Source organism: Theropithecus gelada, chromosome 1, assembly GCF_003255815.1.
Source record: "Theropithecus gelada isolate Dixy chromosome 1, Tgel_1.0, whole genome shotgun sequence".
In the NCBI taxonomy this organism is placed as follows: Eukaryota; Metazoa; Chordata; class Mammalia; order Primates; family Cercopithecidae; genus Theropithecus; species Theropithecus gelada.
This window is the reverse complement of record NC_037668.1, coordinates 152,535,517-152,558,671: the sequence shown is the minus strand read 5'-3', so window position 1 is coordinate 152,558,671 and position 23,155 is coordinate 152,535,517. Positions and strand designations below refer to the sequence as shown.

The 23,155-nt window shown below is 35.6% G+C and overlaps 1 protein-coding gene across 18 annotated transcripts in view; it reads left to right on the top strand.

The window, feature by feature from the left end:
- Positions 1-23,155, top strand: part of RPS6KC1 (ribosomal protein S6 kinase C1) — a 211,396-nt gene that overhangs the window by 54,054 nt on the left and 134,187 nt on the right. For 9 of the 18 annotated variants that reach the window (XM_025398029.1, XM_025398036.1, XM_025398099.1 and 6 more), the window contains 2 exons: positions 8,718-8,811; positions 21,176-21,538. The exons of 1 other annotated variant lie outside the window; for it this stretch is intronic. In XM_025398029.1, coding sequence (XP_025253814.1) covers positions 8,718-8,811; positions 21,176-21,538 — 457 coding nt within the window. Of the gene's footprint in view, positions 1-8,717; positions 8,812-16,025; positions 16,147-17,424; positions 17,503-21,175; positions 21,539-23,155 lie in introns of all 18 variants that reach the window. 8 more of the 18 variants (XM_025398045.1, XM_025398032.1, XM_025398063.1 and 5 more) reach the window with 3 other exon arrangements.

Here is a 23,155-nt window from a genome sequence, read left to right as displayed (position 1 = left end):
AGTTGATATCATTGTATTTAATTACCACATTTTTCCTGTTGCGTTGAGTTAGCCTTCTAAAAAAAAGAAATCTAAGTGATTGTGCTGTAATTGTTTTTACTTCTTTAACTAAAATCTCACTTCTGTAAGTTAAATTTCTTAGACTATATAACCAGTGATATGTATGAAAGGTGGAATATTTAATTTTTCTGATTTTAGTGGATCTACACAGATTATTTATTTTATTTGTTTGTTTATTTATTTATTTATTTTTGCCAGTGCTTCGTCACCCAGGAATTTATTTTTTATGATCTGTTTCATCTACTGAAGAAAGTTCTTTTGAAAGACATTGCAAATTTACAGTAATAGAAATAATGATAGTAATAGAAGAGTAAAAATAACATTTCTGATGATTGACCGTGTTGCTTAATTTTTCACCATTCTGCAAATTAGGCTGAGATAATAAATGTGGTTTCTGCCTATGGCCCTATGCAGATCTTTAGGATAAAGGCCAAGTCAAGTTGATAGAGTATTTAGCTCTTTGCTGTTCTTTGTTACAATTATTTCTATGTGTCAGGGAGTATGTTTTTTATGGAAAAAGACTTTATTATTAAACAAGAATATTGCTTTATAGAAATTGTGAAAAGCTGTCATGCAAATTACCACATGCCATATGGCTAAAAAAAATTAGGCATTATGGAAGTCCTTTTGAAGACTTTAAACAATTTAAGTAAAAGTTACGTGTTCATTGTTATTTCTTCTGGATCTGGGAATTGGTGATTGTAATCATTGCTGGAAGTCACTGGGAAATGAGACTGTCAGTTTCAGGGTTTGTGAAAGGTTGGACAGTTTAAGAGAAGTCAAGCTAATCTTGGAAAGTATCTTAGAACTATCTTTAACAGTGTGCTAGGCAGGAACAGGATACTGATTTGGGAATATCACAACAGTGGTATTCAGTCATTTTAAATAGAGGTAATAAAGCAAGCAAGAAAAAAAAACAAAAAACAAAAAACAAAACAAACAAAAAAAAAACAACTTGTTCCATTAGCTTGAACAAAAAAAAAGGTATTTATTTCTCATATGACAAGATGTATGAGTGAGGAAGGTAGTCCAGGGCTGGTATAGAGCTCAGTAATGTCATCAATGACATAGGTTTCTGGGTTTGGGTGTGAAAGGCAAAAGGCCAAAAGAAACATGCCAGTTTTTCAAAGCTTTCCCAGAAACATGATCTAGAGATAGTCCTTCTTAACATCTCATTGGCCAGAACTGGGTCACATGCCCATCCTTAATTTGAAGGAGTCTGGGAAGGTGACTCTTAGCTTTCTAGTTCTGATCATGGATGAAGGTTGTGGGGAAGGTTTGGGGTAGCTAATTCACAGGGTGTGCTATAGTATCATAGTTTATTTTTCTCTTTAGAGACGTTGATGATACCACATGCAAATGACCATATAGCCACTTGCTTACAAAACTTTACTTACTTTAAAAAACCACATATGTAAGAGTAGAATGAATAGTATAATGAACTTCTATGACCCATTGCCTGGTTTCAGAAATTATCAGTATATTGCTAAACTTGTTTTAGCTACACCTTTCCATCCCATACTCTTCACTGGTTGGTTATTTATTAGTATTAGTACAGTTACTAATTTGAAGTATATAATTCACTGATTTTCAGTAAATTTATAGAGTTTTGCACCTGTCACCAACATCCAATTTTATTTTATTTTATTCCTTTTTTTTCCCCCGGAACGGAATCTCGCTGTGTTGCCCAGGGTAGAGTGCAGTGGCAAGATCTCAGCTCACCACAACTTCTGCCTCCCGGATTTAAGCAATTCTTCTGCCTCCACCTCCCGAGTAGTTGGGATTACAGGAGTGCACCACCACACCTGGCAAATTTTTGTAGTTTTAGTAGAGACAGGGTTTCACAATGTTGGCCAGGCTGGTTTTGAACTCCTGACCTCAAGTGGTCCGCCTGCCTCGGCCTCCCAAAGTGCTGGGTTTACAGGTGTGAGCCACTGTGCCTGGCCAGCATCCAATTTTAGATCATTTCCATTACCTCACCTCTGTGTCTGCTTGCTATGGTGATCCCCTTTTCCATCCCAGCCTGGGGCAACCACCTTGTTCTGTCTGTAGATTTGCCTTTCCTCATCATTTCAAATACATGGAATTACACAATATATGAGCGTTTTGTTCACAACATATGTATATAGGTTTCTTTCACTTAGCATAATGTTTTTGAGCTTCATTCATGTTATGTATCAGTATTTTGTTATTTTATGTTGTGAAGTGTATTTCATTGTATAGATAATACCACATTTTCTTCATTCATTGATAAATTCATGGACATGTTTGGATGTTTCTACGTTTTGGCTGTTATGACTAATGCTACTGTGAATATTTGCATACAAATCTTTGTGTGGATATATGTTTTCATTTTTCTTGGGTGATTCCTGAGGAGAGGAATTGCTGGGTCTTATGGTAAGTTTACGTTTTTAAGAAATTGCCAAACTGTTTTCCAAATGGAAAATAGCCAGTAATGTCTGAACTTATCGGTTGTTCCACAACCTCACCAACACTTGGTATTGTCTGATTTTTTTAACTGTAGCCATTCTAGCAGGTGTGCAGTGGTATTTCACCATAGTATTAATTTCAGTTTCCTAATGGCTAATGATGTTGAGCATGTTTTCCTGTGCTTTTTTTATATATCTTTGGTGAAATGTCCATTAAAATCTACCCATTTTCTTGATTAGGTTGTCACTGAGTTGTAAGAGTTCTGAATATATTCTGTATAAACAGTCTTATCAGATAAGTGATTTGTAAATACTTTCTCCCCAATCTGTGTAGCCTTTTAGTTTTCTTAATGGTGTCATTTGAAGCACAAAAGCTTTTAGCTTTGATGACGTATAATTTATATATTTTTTTCTTTTTTGGGTTATGCCTGTCATACCCAGGACTTTTCGAGTATCCCAGGGTCATGAAGATTTTCTTCTGTGTTTATTTTTAGAAGTTTTAATGTTACAATTAGGTCTATGATTCATTTTTAGTTCATTTTATGTATGGTGTGAAGGAACAGTCTAAATTCATCTTCTGGTATGTGTATATCTAATATTCTGAGCATCATTTGTTGAAAATACTATCCTCATTGAATTGCCTTGGGACTCTTGCTGAAAATAAATTGACTGTGAATATGATGACTTATTTCTGGACTATTGATAAGTTCTATTAATCTGTGTGCCTGTTCTTATCCTAATACGATACTGTCTTGATTACTGTAGCTTTTTAAGTATTGAAGTCAGCTAGTGTAAGTTTGCCTACTTTACTTTTTCAAAATTGTTATGACAATTTTGAGTTATTTGAACTTCCATAAAAATTATTAGTGTCAGCTTATCCATGTGAACAAAAAATTCTCATAGAATTTAAAAATTATTTTACTATTTAACTTTTTTTTTTTTTTTTTTTTTAAAGAATTGGGGTCTTATGTTTGTCACCTAGGCTGGGATGCAGTGGCACAATAATAGCTCACTTTAACCTCAAACTCTTGGGCCCAAGGGATCCTCCCACCTCAGCCTCCCAAGTAGCTGGGACATGCACCACCACACCCAGCTGATTTTTGAAGTTTTTGTAGAGACAGGTTCTCATTGTGTTGCCCAGGCTGGTCTTGAACTCCTGGCCTTAAGTAATTCTCTTGCCTCAGCCTCCTAAAGTGCTGGGATTACAGGTGTGAGTCACCACACCTGGCTGAAGGTATTGGAAACACCTGCTAAAATCCTCCAGTTTGATGCTCTCCCAGCTGAGCTATTTTGGCTTGCTCCTCAGAATTCTGATTGGAATTGTATTGAATCTGTAGTTGTTTGGGGAAAGTTGTCATTTTAACAGTATTATCTTGCAATCCATGAAAATGAAATGACTCTACATTTATTTAGATATTCTGTAATTTCTTTTTCTTTTTTCTTTTTTCTTTTTTTTTGAGATGGAGTCTCGCTCTGTCGCCCAGGCTGGAGTGCAGTGGTTCCATCTCAGCTCACTGCAAGCTCCACCTCCCAGGTTCACACCATTCTCCTGCCTCACCCTCCTGAGTAGATGGGACTGCAGGCGCCCGCCACCATGCCTGGCTAATTTTTTTGTATTTTTAGTAGAGACGAGGTTTGATCATGTTAGCCAGGATGGTCTCGATCTCCTGACCTCATGATCCACCTGCCTCGGCCTCCCAAAGTGCTAGGATTACAGGCGTGAGCTGCTGCACCTGGCCTGATATTCTGTAATTTCTTTAAGCCATGTTTTGTAATTTTCAGGGTATAAGTCTGGAGCTTCTTGCCTTAAACTTATTTGTAAGCATTTTAATCTTATGATGCTATTTTGAATGAAACTGTTTTTTTTTTTCCATGTAGTAGTATGTTTTAATGGTTCATTGATGTTGTATCATGCGTCAATACTTTATTCTTTTTTGTGATTGTGTAATATTCGTTTGTGTGGCTATGGATATACCACATTTTGTTTATCTACAATGTGTGTGGGTGCATATTTGGATTGTTCCCCTTTTGGCTATTATGAATGGTGCTGTTATGAATATTGACATGTAAGTTCTTGTGCAGATATGTATTTTTGTTTCTCTTAGATACACTAGGAGTGGAATTTAGGTGGGAAGTTTTTTTTTTTTTATATTAGAGATTTAGAGGGTATGTATGTGTGTACATATATTTATGGTTTTTTTTTTGAGATGGAGTCTCACTCTGCCGCCTAGGCTGGAGGTGCAGTGGTGCAATCTCGGCTCACTGCAAGCTCCGCCTCCCGGGTTCACGCCATTCTGCCTCAGCCTTCCGAGTAGCTGGGACTACAGGTGCCGGCTACCATGCCTGGCTAATTATTATTATTATTTTTTTTTTAAGTAGAGACGGGGTTTTTTTAAGTAGAGACCATCCTTGTTAGCCAGGATGGTCTTGATCTCCTGACCTCGTGATCTGCCTGCCTCGGCCTCCCAAAGTGCTGGGATTACAGGAGTGAGCCACCGCGCCTGGCCACATATATTTATGTTTTGAAGGTTCACCCAGGAATTTTGATTTATTTATATTTGCTATTTCATGAGTCATAGTCCTTTTAATTCTTTAATCATGTTTTCCTTTGATAATTTGAACATATTTTTAATAGCTGCTTTGAAGTTTTTGCCAAGTCCAACATCTTTGTCCCCTCACAGATAGTTTTGATTGACTGGTTACCTCCCATGTTTGGGTCACATAGTTTCCTGTGTCTTTGTATGTCCTGTAATTTTTTTTTTGTTGTTGGAAAATCTATATTTTGGATAATATACTATAGAACCCTTGGTTCTGATGTTCTTTTCTCCCTGAGGATTCTTGCCATTTTATGTTAGTGTGTTTAGTAACTAGCACTTTTTGTTAATGTGTTTAGTCTGTAGTAAATCTGTGGAGTCCATTTCCTGTGAAGTGTGTGACTGCTGATATCTTTGCCCAGTATTTAATTTTAATTTTATTTTTAAGCCAGGCTATGTAGGGGTTAGACCTGTGTCAGCATAGCTTTGTGGTCAGCCAGTGCTCGGTCATTGCTTGTGCTTAAACGCCTGTACATTATATGCTTTCCTTTTAATGCTGATGATTTTTAAATGTGTTTTCAAAGTCTCAGCTGTTTTAAAATTTGCCCTGGCTTTTACTTTCCTCTGAAGTCTCGAATTTCCTCTGTGCCTGGGCACTGTCTCATGGTTTGCCAGGTATTCGTGGATAGCTTGACCCCTCTCTGGTCCCTACATAGATGGGTAGTGAGCTTTATGAAGACCCCCTGTGGCTATGTTATTTTTCTGGATCTCCCTACTGTCTGGTCTTTTCCTGACTGCAGCTTCAGGCGTGCTGAGCCATCACTTTTCCTTGCTGTATGTTTGGCCCTGAGATTGCTACTATTATTGACAATAATATTTGGGGTGGATTTTTATTTTTTTCTGTGCTTCAATCCAAATCATGTTAGCCTCCTCAAAAGTGAACCTGCTGGTTTTCAAGACTTGCCTTGCCTTTATGTAATTACTGTCACCACCCAGCTGGCATGGGGGTTGGGAAGAACCGAGGCAAGAACATCACAGACTTGCATAGTTCTTACCTGTGGTTCCGTGGTTTCTCAGTAGCCACTGTTTCATTTGCTTTATGCTTTTAGTCAATTTCCAGAGCCCTCAATGGTGGTTTTGACAGATTTCTCCAGATTTATAATTGCCTTTTGGGGAAAGCATTTGCTGGATCTCCTAACTTCACTATACCAGAAATCCTTCCCTGTTAGACTCTTCATTAACAAAAAAACTTTGAGATACTATGTATCCCAGAATTTCTGTGAAATTTTTTTACTGCATACTCAGAAACACCCAAAAGGTTATTTTTGAATTAGAAATTTAAAATTAGGATTGTGGCATTATTTTACTGCTACATCCCTCTAGTTCTTGTATAACGGTTTTTGTTGTGTTTCATTAAATATTTGTTCTTTACTATTTATTTTTTATAACAGTGTTTGTTAAACTAGGTAAATAAAATATTTAGGATTATGAGCTAAAACATTTTGCATTTTAAATTTTACCTTACAAGATCTTATGTTAACTAATAAACATTTATTGAGTGCCTACATTGTTCTAAATACTTTGTATTTTTTATTTTGCATGAAATATGTAAAATAAAATAACATCTTAGTTAGAAGACATTTTATAGGTAGGTAACTTAAATCGCACACCTAGTGGTAGAAGAGGTAGTTGATGGTTGAAAGATACTTTCTTTTAGAATTACCTTTGTCTTTTAACATTCTCTAGAATACTTGAAAATCTTGATTTGGTTTGGATGTTGTTTAAAAGATGGTTTAGTCTACAACAGATACTCTTTTTGCATTTTAAATTTTATCTTACAAGAAGATCTTATGTCAACTAATAATAAACATTTATTGAGTGCCTACATTGTTCTAAATACTTTGTGTGTATTTTTTATTTTGCATGAAATATGTAAAATAAAATAATGTCTTAGAAGACATTTTATAGGTAGGTAACTTAAATCGCACACCTAGTGGTAGAAGAGGTAGTTAATAGTTGAAAGATACTTTCTTTTAAAATTTATTTTGTCTTTTAACATTCTCTAGAATACTCGAAAATCTTGATTTGGTTTGGATGTTGTTTAAAAGATGACTTAGTCTACAATAGATACTCTTTTTGGAGAAAAGTTCAAATATAAGCTGTAATCTGAGTATTGTAATAAAGGGTAGAATAAAGTAATATACATTGTTGTTCCTAAAGAGAATAATCATTTTTAAAATTTTAGTTCACATAACACTCAGGGAAGTAAAATTTGGTAATTTGATAGGGACCATTTCCAATTTCTATTCCTTAAAATTAAGTTGACAGAGAAGGGACTTCTGATTTGGTAAAGATAGTCATTGATGGCCGGGCGCCGTAGCTCACACCTGTAATCCCAGCACTTTGGAAGTCCGAGGCGGACGGATCACGAGGTCAGGAGATCGAGACCATCCTGGCTAACACGGTGAAACCCCATCTGTACTAAAAATACAAAAAAGTTAGCCGGGTGTGGTGGCGGGTGCCTGTAGTCCCAGCTGCTCGGGAGACTGAGGCAGGAGGGTGGCGTGAACCCGGGAGGCAGAGCTTGCAGGGAGCCGAGATCATGCCACTGCACTTCAGCCTGGGAGACAGCAAGACTTCATCTCAAAAAAAAAAAAAGAAAAAAGATAGTCATTGAATTTTTTTGTGCTGAAGTAGAGAGGAAATGGGGGCTTGTAATTCTTTTGAGCTTTATTATTCTGTTGGTAGTGTTTGGAGGGATAGAACTGTTGGTAGAAGGTAGAAGGGAAGATATTAAGGAGCAGAAGAGCTATTGTTTTAATTACTTAAGGATTATAAGCTCTTATATTGTGATTGGAGCATTCACTTCATAAAGCCATAGCACAACATCATACCACCACTACTTGTCTGATGATATCATTATCTAGCTGCATGTAGAGTAAGATAACTTTTTGAGGCGTGAATTTGCAAACCTAAATAGGGAATTAAAATGATGGCCACATAGAGAAATCAATTTTATATTTTTTTATATCTTTAAAAGATATCTCTACTGAAAGTACCTTCATTTTTTTTTAGTTTTACCTATATTGTATACAAGTGGTTCTCAAACTTTAAATGGCTTCTCAGATCACCTGAGGTGCTGTGTGATATGTTGTAGGGTATGATTTGATAAAATTCAATGAATTCCTGATGGGCCATCATTTATCACTAATTAAAATGACCAGTCTCCAAGGATACTGAACAATATTCTTTAGTTCATTTTTTTTTCTTCTGCATTTGCTTAATGAGTCCTTGGTTAGAATTAACATAATATACTTTTATTAAAAAACACATATTATTATAAACATGATAATATTCCTATTGAATTTTAAAATAATAGTGTATTTCTAGAGCAGTTTAGGTTTATAGAAAAATTGTGCAGAAAGTACAAAGTTTTCTCAATATCTCTTCTTCCCCTGCAGCCCCCAGTTTCTGCCATTAAATATCTTGGGTTGGTGTAGTACATTTGTTACAGTCGATGAACCAATATTGATACACTTACTGATTTTTTCGAAAACACTTGTCATCTAGTTTAATAGATTATTATAGTCGTTTCTGTAAATTTTTACACATACTTAATTGGGATAACTATTTTTAATTTAGTATTGTTTATGCTCTTAATGCTAATGAAGCACAATTGCTCTTATCTTTTTAGGGTGGAATAATTAATGATAGTTCTGAATTAATTGGTCCTGCTGAAGCTCACTCAGATTCCCTCATTGATACCTTTCCTGAATGTAGTACGGAAGGTAAGAGATTTTAATTTTTTTGCATTTCGAAGGTTTTGATTGCAGAAGACTATAAATCATATCTGTAATTGCAAAAACACAGATGTATATAGGAATTTGAGGGTATTTCACTGACTCTAAGATACCTTTTTTTTTCACATTTTACTGTCACTGATATTGGGTGCATGATATTGGGTCAGTGATATCATATTTATTTGACAGCTTTTTGTCTTAGTGGTATATAAAATAATCCTCCAATTAATGGCATCTTAGAGGTGATGAAATGTGTAATGAGTAGTTCTGAATTTGTCTTGTCTAGTGTAAGAATGCCTTACTTGGCCGGGCATGGTGGCTCATGCCTGTAATCCCAGCACTTGGGGAAGCCCAGGCGTGTGGATCACCTGAGGTTAGGAGTTTGAGACCAGCCTAGCCAACATGGTGAAACCCTGTCTCTACTAAAATGGAAAAATTAGCTGGGCGTGGTGGCAGGCGCCTGTAGTCCTAGCTACTCGTGAGGCTGAGGCACAAGAATCGCTTGAACCCGGGAGGTGAGGTTTGCAGTGAGCCGAGATTGCACCACTGCGCCATAGCCTGGACAACAAAGCGAGACTTTATCTCAAAAGAAAAAAAAAGAAAAAAAGCCTTACTCATTTCTTTAGCGCGTCTGACTTTTAGACAATTAATTTCAAGACTGGCTTTAGAGATTTAGTCATTTACCCAGAAAGAATAAACCCTAAGGCAGTTTTAGTGTTTTTGATACGTTTTTAGATAAAATGAGTCTAAATCAAATTTTAATCACTTTCATTCAAGAACGTTTAATCTTTTATTTTATTGCTTTATTAAGGCACACTTGAATTTATAGGAAAATTAAAATATGTACATTTCAGCCTTTGGATTTCTGTAACTAGTTTTTTTTCAGGGAAGGTTACGGTATTAAAAAAAGATTTGGGGGCAAGGGTAGGAGGGGTTTTTAAAATCAAAGTAGATAGTTAGATTTGTTTTAGCTGGCTTAGTTTGGTTTATTAAAGGTAAAATAATAGACTAAATAGTATTTCTTATCTCGGTAAGAATTTATGGTGGAGGAGGATGCTTTGTGAGGATGAGGTAGCCGTCATCTCATTGTAGTGCTGTTTTTGTGAGGGTATGTACTCTGTCATACAGCAGCAGCCACACTGACGTAAATCTGTTGCAGTAAATTTCCATCGTGATTTGGTAATAGCAACGTGTTCTTATCTATTATGTGGGCTGATGCACTTACATTTTTTTTCTTTTGGTACTACCATGTTGAGAAGTGGTTAGCTTTTATTGCTTTTCATTGTATTTTCCATTGACTTAACATCTATTTATTTAAACTTTGTGTTCTGTGTAATGCATGGGGCCCACATGCCCAGGGGTCTTCATTGAGTTCTCAATACCTTTGACTCCACCCTGATTCTGCCAGGGTCATAGAAAAACATTGTTGACAGTAATTTTACTTTATAATCTATTATGGTTTTTTTTTTTTGTGGGGGGGTGGTAAAATAATCTTTTTTGTGACCTATTTTAATCAGAGATCCTTGTGAAGGTTTGGAAAATCTAGTGCCTGCTTGGGATCCCAATGTGATTTTAATAGAACTAGTTTCTTTGGAAGGTGACTTTTCTGGATAACCTAAGCTGGCTGTTGCCTCAGTTTCTCTACTCCTGAGAAAGAGGAGTACACATTTTTCACTTGATTCCATACTCATTCTGTGACACCCAATAGAGAACAAGTAGGAGAGTTAGAAAGATTTGTAAGCGAGGCTGGGCATGGTGGCTCACGCTTGTAATCCTAGCACTTTCGGGAGGCCGAGGCAGGAGGATCACTTGAGGTCAGGAATTTGAGACCAACCTGGCCAACATGGTGAAACCCCGTCTCTACTAAAAATACAAAAATTAGCCAGACAAGGTGGCTGGTGCCTGTAATCCCAGCTACTTGGGAGGCTGAGGCACGAGAATTGCCTGAACTGTGTGGGTGGAGGTTGCAGTGAGCCAAGATCACGCCACTGCACTCCAGCCCAGGCAACAGAGTGAGACTCCGTCTAAAAAAAAAAAAAAAATTATGAGAGTGTTCAACGAAGAGTACAATAGTCAGAAATGCAGAATGTTTCTTTTCTCTATTTTTTTGATAGAAGAATCAAAGGTTTTGTGATACGGGAGTAGTTATATTCTTCTGATACCTACTGTAAGCTTCTGTTACTAGGTGGGAGTCAACCATGGTGAGAGAAGAGTATCTCGGGAGCCTATTTTAGTGTAAGGCAATCATGGATGCAAGCTCTGCAGAGATCTTTCTGTTCTTTGCTGTAGTCTAGGCCAGAAGGGGAGAAGCATAATTATTAGGAATGAGTTTGCTTGGGATGGTATTCTAAAATATTGATGGCTGTTCAAGGTGAACAGATGGCTGTATTAATGCTGAAGGAGACACAACCTAAAGCCAGGGTCAGCATGTAGTTTATTGTCCAAACTGGGACACTTCTGAGAATTATAGACAGTGCTATGAATAGTTATACCAAGGCCACAAACATGACACAGGACAGCCTCAGGCAAATTGAGCTGTAAGGGTGACCCTTCCTAAAGCAGTGGTTTCAGAGTTTACCTCTGAAGTTTCAAAAAGATGTGTTTTCTTTGGAAGGATTTACCTTTTAGAAATGTGCTTTTATGAGAGAAAGTGGGGCCAACATTTCTGTTAAAAACACAGAAAACGACTTATGACATCTAAAAAGAATGTTGACATTTTATCCTGTCAGTGCGGTTTAGTTTTTCAACTACGTTACCATCTCTGAAACACACTGTGATCCATGAAGAATGAAAAACATGGAACTGGAAATGCTGTTAATGGTTATGTTGTTTTTCTCCCCTCCCTTTAAAAGTTGTATGCCTGGCAAATTAATCCTGCGGAAAGATACTAGGTTGATAAATACAGATAGATCAAAGTGTCAGACAGCTTGCAAATTCATTGTTATTTGATAGGGAAAATGGCTTTTAAATATCCTGAGGTTATTTGGCATAGTGGGAAAGTGGAAGATATACTTAATACCAAAAGGTCTGCAAACTCTGGAGACAACCAGGGAGAGGAACATCTAGTAGTAAAAGAGCAGGAAAGTCAGCAGCCAGCCAAGCCCCACAGGTATGCAGCAAAATAGAGGGTTGTTAGAGGGATCGTGGTGACAAATGCTTCGGTTTTGGATTTAGAGCTAAAATGTGAGAAAGTGATTCACCCCTTGAAAACTTCTCTAAGTGTACTGTTTTAAGCCGTGTTTTAAAGGTGGATTGTCATTTTTCATATTTGTGTATTAGCTAGCTGGTGGAGTAAGCCGGAGGGGGTAAATCTTAATATATAGTCTGCTGTTTCAATGTTCTTTAGTTACAGTTAGAGTGACATGGCAAGTTGATCACTTCTCAGAGAACAGATGTAGAGGTGAAGTGATCATTATTTTTGTTAATACCTTAAAAATGCAGTCGACAGATCCTAATATACTTTGAAATGAAAGTTTTCTGGGGAAAACATGAAGATCTGGGTTTCTGTTTATTTGTTTTGTGATAGGGTCTCACTGTGTTACCCAGGCTGGGTACAGCCTTGATGTCCTGGGCTCAAGTGATTCTCCTTCCTCAGCCTCCTGAGTAGCTGGGACTACAGGCAGGCACAACCATGCCTGGCTAATTTTTCTTTTTAAATTTTTTGTAGAAATGGGGTCTCACTATGCTGCCCAGGCAGGTCTCGAACTCTTGGATGCAAGTGATTCTCCTGCCTTGGCCTGCCAAAGTGCTGACATTATGGGTGTGAGCTACTGTGCCTGGCCTGTTTTTTAAAATCACGGTTACTTTGTAGTAGCATGGGATAGAGAAACCCCTTTAAGGTTTTGTAAAAAAATAATTTGGTGATAAACTGGTAAATATATTTTGTTTAATATGAAATCAAAAATTAGGATATTATTTAGTAGGTTTTTAAACAAAAAGTTAATACTGTTTTACATTTTAAAAATGAAATCCTGGTTACTCTTTATCTCCTTTGTTCAAAGAAGTTAAACTATTTTTTCCAAGATGAAAGAAGATGTAATTTGTTGCTAACATCTTATTTCCATTATGTCTGTTTCAACTTACGTCTTTTCCTTGAATTAAATTTAGCTGTGAAGTTACTAGGACATTTGTGGAAACCTGCCCAAATCGGTGCTTATCAGTTGAGCTCCTTGACATATTTCTTTCACCTGTTGGCCTTTTTGAAGGGCGTAGATTGCTTCACTGCCATGCTGGCCTCGATATCAGAGACTTGGATATTGGTATAGTCTCATGTGGTAACCTGTGTCATTTCCTCTTCCTAACACATTACTTTTCAGTTTGAGGAGGGACATTTTTTCTGGTTCATGCAGCAAATGAGAGAAAATAATTAGGTGATTGTAACCATAAAGAAAAACTGAGTGATCAGCTTATTATATGTAGCAGATCTTAAGAATGAATATACTTAAATGTCTTCTGGAATAACAAAATCTACCCCCATTTTTTTTTGGCTGGAAATTGTGGATTAAGAACTCCCCAAATGCTTGTTGTAACAATTGTAGAGATACGACAGGATCTATTAAACTGTCTTGAGTTAACCGTTTTAAAGTAAATGAAATGTACGTTTTGAGGATAGCGTCTATTGCTGGTCTTTGTAACGGATCCCTTAAATGACATTAAGCTCAAGATTTGTATGTTTATTTGATGGCAGGTGGGGGTAGATTTTGTTATTCCAGGAGACATTTAAGAATATTAGTTCTTAAGATCTGCTACATACAATAAGCTGATCACTCAATTTATCTTTGTGGTTACAGTCACCTGATAATTCTTTCCCATGTGTAGACAAACATGAAGATTGTGATTAAACTGTGTTGAATTGAATAGTGTTGATTATATTTAAAGCAGTGGTTGGTCTAATTGGAAAGGTGTATAGTTATTTAAGTTTGAAAAAAATCTTCTGTATCAAAATACCATTATGTCTTATTATTTGTGTTATTTTCATTTAATAGATTTAAACTTTGACACTTTGAGGAAGGTTATTTTAAATAGGAATATTTGTCACATGATTGGTTACTTAATAATCTAAATCTATTTTCAAGACAAACTTAAAGCCTATTTACTACATGGTATAGTTTAAGCTGACAAAATATAGAAAGTATTAAATATTAATTTAAATGTAAATGTATAGAAAGTGCAAGTAATTTAAATTAAAAGTAAAATTAAGTGCAAATGTCCACTAGGTGGCAGCATGAGAACTCTAAATCTTGTTACTGGCATTTTTCTAGGCCCTTTGGTGTTATGTATATTAGAATATCTCTTGCATACTCAGCTGAAAGAGATTCTGTTTTCTGTTATGTGCTTATTTACCCATCTTAATTTTATTCTCTGCCCCTAATTGAATTTTCTTTGGTAGTGGAGCTTGACAAAAAAGAACAGGTCACTTGTTTTTTTCCAAGATAACCACAAATGAGAATGTACCAGTGTGTGTAAATTATACACATGACACCGATGATAAATATTGGCTCTTAAAAATTCTAGGGCTATTGAGGATAATATTGGATATTAGGAGTTTGGGGATTAGGTGGGACAAATAACAGAATATTCATGGTATGCCATGGGAATCATTAGAAATGATATACTTAAATGTCTTATTTTACAATACAGAGTTTGAATTTCAGAGAAGTTTAGCCATGTGCCTGAGGTACTCCAGGTATTTGATAGCACTTACAGAACTATATTTTGAAATTAAGAGATTCCGTTTTATGGAGGGGAGACAGGGAGAAGGCATATTTGGTATAGAAAATTCAGCATGAGCTACTTGCGTACTGGTAATGGGCTTGATATCCTGCAGGCTAGAGAAAGTTATGGAGAGTAGCAGAGTACAAAGTTCATTTGGTAAAAAATGAAGCCAAGCAGTGGATCTTTATTATGATAAAATAGCAGTATTAGGGTTGTAATTAAGATTGCTGTGTTGTTTTCTGGGCTTATTTTGTTGTTTTTCCAGATCTGTACGAGATATTCTGATGCTCTTTTCATACGTTTTCAAGGAACTGTAGACATGACCCAAGAACGTTATAAAAATGTGAAACTTGAAAGGAAACGTTCTTTTTTGTAACAATAGCTATTACTAAATGATGAATAGGGAATCACATACAGGAATCTTAACTAGCATTAAGCTTTAGATTTAGGTATTCACTTAAAATCATATTTATAAGGGCTTCTTTCTTAATGGAAACTGATATGTGTGTCTTCTACCTTAGGGTAACCTTTGTTCTGCTGGCTAGATAACTTGCTTTGTGCATGGAGCATGAGTCATTGCTACTAGGAAAAATAGAAATTCCTTTTTGTTGACTATGGCAATATTTGAACCTCAGGGCTCAGTGAAAGCTATCAGCTAATAATAATGAGGCCATGTATTTTATATATAGTCACCCATGAGAGACCACCTGTTGTTCTAAAGGAAACCGATCTCTTTTTACAGATGGTCTTCAAATACAGATTTCTGATAGTTTATAGTATAAAGATTTATTCTATGGCAACTCAACCTGTTCCCCTGGGGCCTGTCTTTCAGAGATGGTGTCCTAGACAGATTTCACTATACTGCCCTACTCTGAGCAGTTCAAAGCACAGAGGTAAGGGTAGGTAGGTGAACTGGGATGCTAAATAAACGCCTATGTCTGTAGCTGCTTTTTAACAAGTCACCTGGGGCCCTCTAATAGCCCTGAGACTTGAATTTCTGTGATATGAACCTGGAGGCAGAATGCTTTCATAGAACCTTTGACTTTTTCCCCTTGTATCACTTCCAAAAAAAGCTTAGGTTTTTGCCTTGATGGTGTTGGTGAAGGATGCACCTTTTACTCTTGCGATGGCCCAGAGGGCCTCTTTAAGTATGGGGTTGACTTCAGGTTGGTTTAACTTTTGACAAATAGTCTCTATATTATATCAAATGTCAGTGGTTGCCCTGCCTTATCCACAGTATCCTTCCTACCTAGACTGAGAACCTGTCACTTGCTTGTTGCTCCCTGTATCTTACGAATTAACTTTCTTTCTGGGCTTCAGGGAGCTAGTTTGCGCTTCGTATGATACTTACATGTAGTTTTGTATAAAATAAGTTGAATCGTAGTGTGATTTCTAGGAGTTGAACAAGCACTGTATTAAGCAGATATGTTAACTATATAATATAAATTAGGCATTGAATATTTACATATAGTATGTTTATAAATAAGATTCATTGCTGTGGTGGTGGAGGGAATTTTAAAATGTTATCTTCCTTGAACTGGCCGGAAAATACTTCATTGAGAAGAAGAGAATTTAGAAACTGCTTAAATATGGAAGAGAAAGATACCAGTGAGTACTAGAAGATGATTAGTTGCATTATATGGTCGAGGAGATATGGTAGGGTTAGGCTTTTCAGGCATGGTAAGGTGCAGCTTCAAGAGGAGAGTTAAAGGAATAAGGTGGGCAAGGAAGAGGTGTCAGGGGTTTGCCTGCTTTAAACAGATCTGTCTTTATACTCATGTCTAACTCCTTTTTTAAGTTTGGGATTCTTGGCAGTAGCTGATGGTTGATCCATATAGGTTTATATTTCACAAATGATGCCTGTATAACTTTCTTTTATTCAAATAAATTCCCAATGTTGGCCCCTGATACATCTCTTTTGGTATCTTTCAGATACTGAGCTTAAGGGCTTACCATACACAAAGTATATTCTTAAAATCTATATTATAGAATGACCTGTAATCTTACCATACACAGAAAATCACTGTTAATAGTGAAAGCCTCTTTTCTATGTGTGTTTGTTTTTAAAGTAGAATTATAGTATACATACTCATTTGTAGTTTGTTGTTTTTGCATAATATAGCAAAAAGACACTTTAGCATTAAATATTCTATAAAATGATTTTAATAGCTGTATACTATTTTATCATAAGGAGGTATTATAATCTATTGTTAGGAATTTGTTATTGCCACCTTTTTACTAATTTTTGTGATGGACAGATGGACATTCTTGTATGTAGATCTGTTTTGTACATTTCTGATTGGTTTTGGTATAAATTGCTGAATTTCTGGGTGAAAGAAGCAATTTTGCACTTTTGATATGCATTGGCAAATTGTCCTCTAAAAAGGTTAAAATAAATGTCTTTTTATTTTTCTTTGCTTCTTCTGGTTTGGCAATATAAATTTCTCTTTTTTATCTGCTGGGGTGTATGTGTGCTTGCTTTTAAAGATGCTGAATTGCCGGGCGCGGTGGCTCACGCCTGTAATCCCAGCACTTTGGGAGGCCGAGGCGGGCGGATCACAAGGTCAGGAGATCGAGACCATGGTGAAACCCCGTCTCTACTAAAAATAGAAAAAATTAGCCGGGCGCAGTGGCGGGCGCCTGTAGTCCCAGCTACTCGGGAGGCTGAGGCAGGAGAATGGCGTGAACCCGGGAGGCGGAGCTTGCAGTGAGCCGAGATTGCGCCAGTGCACTCCAGCCTGGGCGACAGAGCAAGACTCCGTCTCAAAAAAAAAAAAAAAAAAAAAAAAAAAAAAAAAAAAGATGCTGAATTAAGAAATTATTTAGAATTTAAAAAGGAACACTTTGTATGGAATGTTTATTTAATCTTACTGTCTTTCTCTCTAGGTATTTTAATGGTCTTACTTTTTTGATGTAATCTCATTTAATTATGATTCTCATTGCTAATAAAATATGATTTGAAAAGTAAGAGGAAATATGACTATGGTACTAGTTTTTTTGTGGTCAAAAGCCAAGAAACAGAGTATACATAACTTTGCCCTCTTGCCCTTTGGTGTTATTGTTATTGTTAAAAGGAAAAATGGGGCAAAACATGAAACAGAACAATGTGATAGATGGTGTGAAGGTTGTAGTGACAAGACACCAGAGAACAGACAAAAGAGATCTCTAACACAGCATTTCCTTTCTTTTGTGATTAGCTATATAAACCAGAACTTTTTTCAACCTTATCTGTTTATTAGTTTCAACGGGCTAGGTTATATATTGGCATCATTTTAGGAAATAAGTTTACATAGAAATACGTAACATGTTTTAAAATGATTTAAGAAAAATCTCATAAAATTTATATATATTTCTTAGGATAATAGATAAATAACTTGGATTGCTATAAAAGATTCTTATTATGAAGTACTGTTACTGTCTGTATGGTTGAAATGTCAGAGAACTGAAAAGATTTTCACTAGGCTCAATGAATCTCATTTGAGATTGTCGGTTTAATGAAATCTGTTGCTTTTTGGAAATAGAATTTGTTCTTTTTGGGCATTCTAAGGACTTGAAAAAAGTTGAAAATGAGGATATATATTGACAGGGTGCCAAAGCGGCATCTAAAGCTGATTAGAAATTTGGGCTTAGTGGCCAGTAACATGTTTTTACCCTAACTTACTTTATTTGATATGAAGTAGGCAATTTGAATTTAAAATAGGGGTTGGCAAAACTATGTTCTGTGGGCTGAATGTGGCCTGCCACACCTGTTTTTTGTATGGCCTGAAAACTAAGAATGGTTTTTGCATTTTTAAATGGTTAAAAAAATTAAAAGAATATGATTTTGTGATTTTGTGATGGGAAAATTATAAGGAATTCACACTTCAATGTCTAAATAAAGTTTTACTGGAACACAGCCGTGCTTATTCATTTATATATTGTCTGTGGCTGCTTTTGCACTATAACGGCAGTGTTGAGTAGTGACAGAGACCACATATGGCCTGCAAAGCCTAAAATAATTTACTTTCTGGCCCTTTATAGAAAAAGCTTGCTGATCCCTGATCTAGAATTGTATAGTCTAATTCACTTTTAATTTTGATTTAGTATATAATCCTGAGGAAATCATTTTCTTTTTAATTTTTTTTCTGAGAAACTTGGCAGATAACGTTCAGTGGTGAATGCGGATCTCATAGTTATTTCTAAACTAGTTTTTATATAACTCTGTTGTCAATCTTATTTAATGATATAGATCACTGCCTCTCAAATGTAATCTTCAGATCTCTGGGTATTTCTGAGATATTTTCAGGGAGTTCATAAAGCAAAACTATTTTGATCATAATGCCAGAACATTCTTTGTCTTTTCACCATGGTGACATTTGCCCCGATGATGCAAAAGCCGTGGTAGGTGAAACTGCTGTGCTTGGGCATGAATCAAGGCAGTGTCACCAAACTGTAACAGTACTCATTGCACATACTTATAAAACCAATGCTAATTTTTCCTAAGTAGTAGAAACTGTTAATTTTATTAAATCTTAACCCTTGTTACTTGTCTTTTTAATATGCTGTGTGAAAGAACGAGAATTATACATAAAGCACCCTGCGTCCTGAACTACCATGGTCGTCTGGAGGAAAAGCACTTGTGCAGTTGTTTGAGCCATTAGCTGAACTAGCTGGTTTTTTCATGGGTCACCATTTTGCTTAAAAGAACAATTGACAAACTGTCATTATTCAGACTTGTGTATTTGGCCCATTTTTTCTTGAAAGGGAGTGAAGTTAGCTGACACTTCAAGGAAAACAACTGATATTATTTGTTGCCAATAATAAAATTGGAGTTTTCGATTCAAAATTAGGATTTTCCGATAACCTCTGTCTGCCACTTTGGGTTTGACAGTTTCCCAGTACTTAAAGAATGTTCTGATGAGATTAGTAGATAATGAAATGTTGACATGTAATTTTTTGGGATAATGAAATGTGCTGTCAACATTTGGAAGATCTTTGTAACTAAGGGAACCAATATTTTCAGGATGACCAATGGGTGATGTTATAAATTCATGCACAGGTGAAAGATCCATTCAGTGTGCAAGAGAGACCAGTGGATTTGAATGTAACAGAAACAAAAATTTCATTCATAGGATTTTATATTCCACATTACAACTAAACTTTAAAAAACTGTCACTTGTTGAGTTTTGGTGTAGTATCAGAGAACAATATTCATAATTATTTGAAAAGGCTAATACTTGTTTCTTTTTCAGTTACATTATCTATGTGACATTTCCTTCATATCTTTCATCCGAAACAACATATGACAACAGATTGTGAGCAGAATCAGATATGAGAGTCTAGCTATCTTCTGTTAATCCAGACATTAACAAGATTTACAAAAATGTGAAACAATGCCACTTCTTTCACTAACTTTTTTTGTTTTGGGAAATATAGTAATTTTTCATAAAAATTATGTTACCATGTAATGGGGCTTTAATGCTTTATTTTAAACATTTCTAGACTTCTTTTCTAAATATCAATATTGGTATTTAATAAATATTCACAGATACAATTCACATGAACAAAAGCTTTGTAGAGTTCACAATGATTTTGAAGAATATAAAAGGCAGTCCTGAGAGCAGAAAGTTTGATATGTATTATAGATCATGCTCGTTTACCATGATGTCAGTTATATGAACTAGGAGAAGGAATTTTCACTGCTAAATAATTCAGTAGCACCTATTACTTATTTTTTGTCTGAAAACTAAGGTGGAAAAATACCTTTCCAAAAGCTTGTAGAAGAGGTTAAGATAAAATGTCTAAAAATTCAGTCTTTAAGAAATGCTAAATAGTATACATTTTCCAGATATGGATGGCTACCTAAAAGCACACTTCTGAGGACACATTGTATAGTTGTTATATAGTTACAGGTTGAGTATCTCTAATCTGAAAATCTGAACTCTGAAACACTTCTGTCCCGAGCATTTCAGATGAAGGATATTCAACCTGTTTATATAATTGTTATAAAAGTTATAATGATAGTCTATTATGCTTTATATGCATTCACTCTATTCCTCGTTTAAAGTCTTACATAATGAGTAATACTATCAAGTAACCTGCTATTGGTCACATAATGAGTTTTAAGAGCTGGAGCTGGGCTTGGTGGCTTATGCCATCTAAGCCACTCAGGAGACTGAAGTAGGAGGATTGCTTGAGCCCAGAAGTTGGAGTGCAGCTGAACAACATAGCAAGGTGCTGTCCTCAAAAAAAAAAAAAAAAAAAAAGAGAGAGAGAAAGAGACAGCACTGAGATTCAAGTACTTTTTCCTTTATCAAAATGCTATTATTTATAGCAACTGTGTGTACAGGCAGCAGTTTTCTGTAAATAGCTTACGGGATCTTGTGGTAAAGGTTCTTTTTGACAACCAAACTAGATAAAGATTTGTCTTCAATTTTAGTTTGATGATTAAGGCAAGAAGTTGTCTTCCAGAGTTACAGAGAGACAGTAAAGTGAATGGACTAAGCCGAAACAAATTGCTAGACACTGACTTCCATCAGTAAATTACAGCCTTCCAAATTGACTTGGATAATACGAAAAATGAATAATTAGTATGATTTGTATTCGTTTGGCTGATTCTCAATTTAATATCTGTTTACTATTGTGATCATATTTCTAGGCTTCTCCAGTGACAGTGATCTGATATCTCTTACTGTTGATGTGGATTCTCTTGCTGAATTAGATGATGGAATGGCTTCCAATCAAAATTCTCCCATTAGAACTTTTGGTCTCAATCTTTCTTCGGATTCTTCAGCACTAGGGGCTGTTGCTTCTGACAGTGAACAGAGCAAAACAGAAGAAGAACGGGAAAGTCGTAGCCTCTTTCCTGGCAGTTTAAAACCCAGGCTTGGCAAGAGAGATTATTTGGAGAAAGCAGGAGAGTTAATAAAGCTGGCTTTAAAAAAGGAAGAAGAAGATGACTATGAAGCTGCTTCTGATTTTTATAGGAAGGGAGTTGATTTACTCCTAGAAGGTGTTCAAGGTATGATTTTATGTATATTAATATGTTTTGGCATGCTCTTTTGTTGGTACATGGGAAAAAATTACATACATATATCTTCTGTTTAGTCTTATGGAAATAATACTGAAAATGAGAAATTACTGAAGCTTAAAAGACCTATGTATGGGTATATACTTTAAGTTCCATGAGATGTTAGACATTATTGGAGGTGCTTAACCCTCTATTTTTAATCAATTAATCCACAAAAACAGGATTAAAAAAAAAGTCAACATGTCTCGAAGTCTCTTGTATGAATAATAATCTTTCTTTTCTGACTTGAAAAGGCAGTGTTTTACTGGCCTTCATCTCTCTCAGGAGTAATTCACAGAGATTCTTGATGACCTGAAGAGACAAAATGAAATGGATTTTTAAACTAAGAGCATAAAAGATTCTTGGGTTTGCCTACTATTCTGTTCTCTGTAATTGTAGTAAATTCTCATTTAATTAATGGAGGTGATGTGGGACATGTAGAGCTGAATGTAACTGAACATCTATATATAGAACTTACTTTTTTGAAGTATTAGCTATTGTTTTAACCCTTAAATTTTTCCTTATAGAAGCAGAATGAAGTATTCTGCGTTTAGTTACATGACTTTTTAGATGCAGTATTCAAAGATTGATACTGACATTCTTCCAGTGGTTTCATTTACAGAAAATCATCATTTTCATTGTTCTGTGGTCTTGGATTTGTCAGTACCATTCAGATTATCAGTCTCCTGTATTGCTAACATTTTTTAACTACAGTACTTCTCATTATGCCTAGTATCCTGTAGTCCAGAAGCCTTTTGTAATTTCTGGAGTATAAACTTTCAGTTTTATAAAATGGTGTACCTGCCTGTTTATGGAGGGTCCTAACTGCTTCTTAACCAGGATTTTGACCATTTCTCTTATTTTTAGGTTTCACGCCCACTTTCTGATGCCAACAATTTCCTGAATTTTTGGAGAGTTTTACCATGCCATGTAAATCAGGCAACTCTCTTGATTTTCTTTCAGTAACCTCTCATCCATCTACCTTTTTTTTTTTTTTTTTAAATTATATTCCCATGGCAGCTTTTATATTCTAAAATTTTGTCGCTGTTACCTTCTCAGTTTCTTTGTCCTTATGGGGTTTTGTCTTAAATAATTTTTTTGACTGCCAGTGTTAGTAGAGTTTCTGGAGGGAGAATAGCTAAAGAAATGTGTTCAATTTGCCATCTTCTACTGGGAATTCAGATTTCACAATTGCTACTTAATTTTGGTGGGCCCGAGGATCAAACAGCTATTAATGTTTTGTGTGTATAGCAATAAGAGGAGCTGGAGTCTTGTTTCTTTTTTCACTAGTTATTGTCTTACTGAAGTTGCTGATATAACTATTTGGAACCTGTTAACACAGTTTCAAATAATTGATTCTAAATTCATTTCTCATTAATTTTGTCATCTTGATATGATTATATAATAGCTATCACTTTTAAGGTTTCTAATTGATAATCTAATTTTGAAGTTACTTGTTTTCCTGCTTTGATGGAAAGATCATTTTCATCCTAATTTTATTTTTCAAATGGTTTTATAATGTTAGGTTTTTTTTTTTTTTTTTTTTTTTTTTTTTTTTTTTTTTTTTAT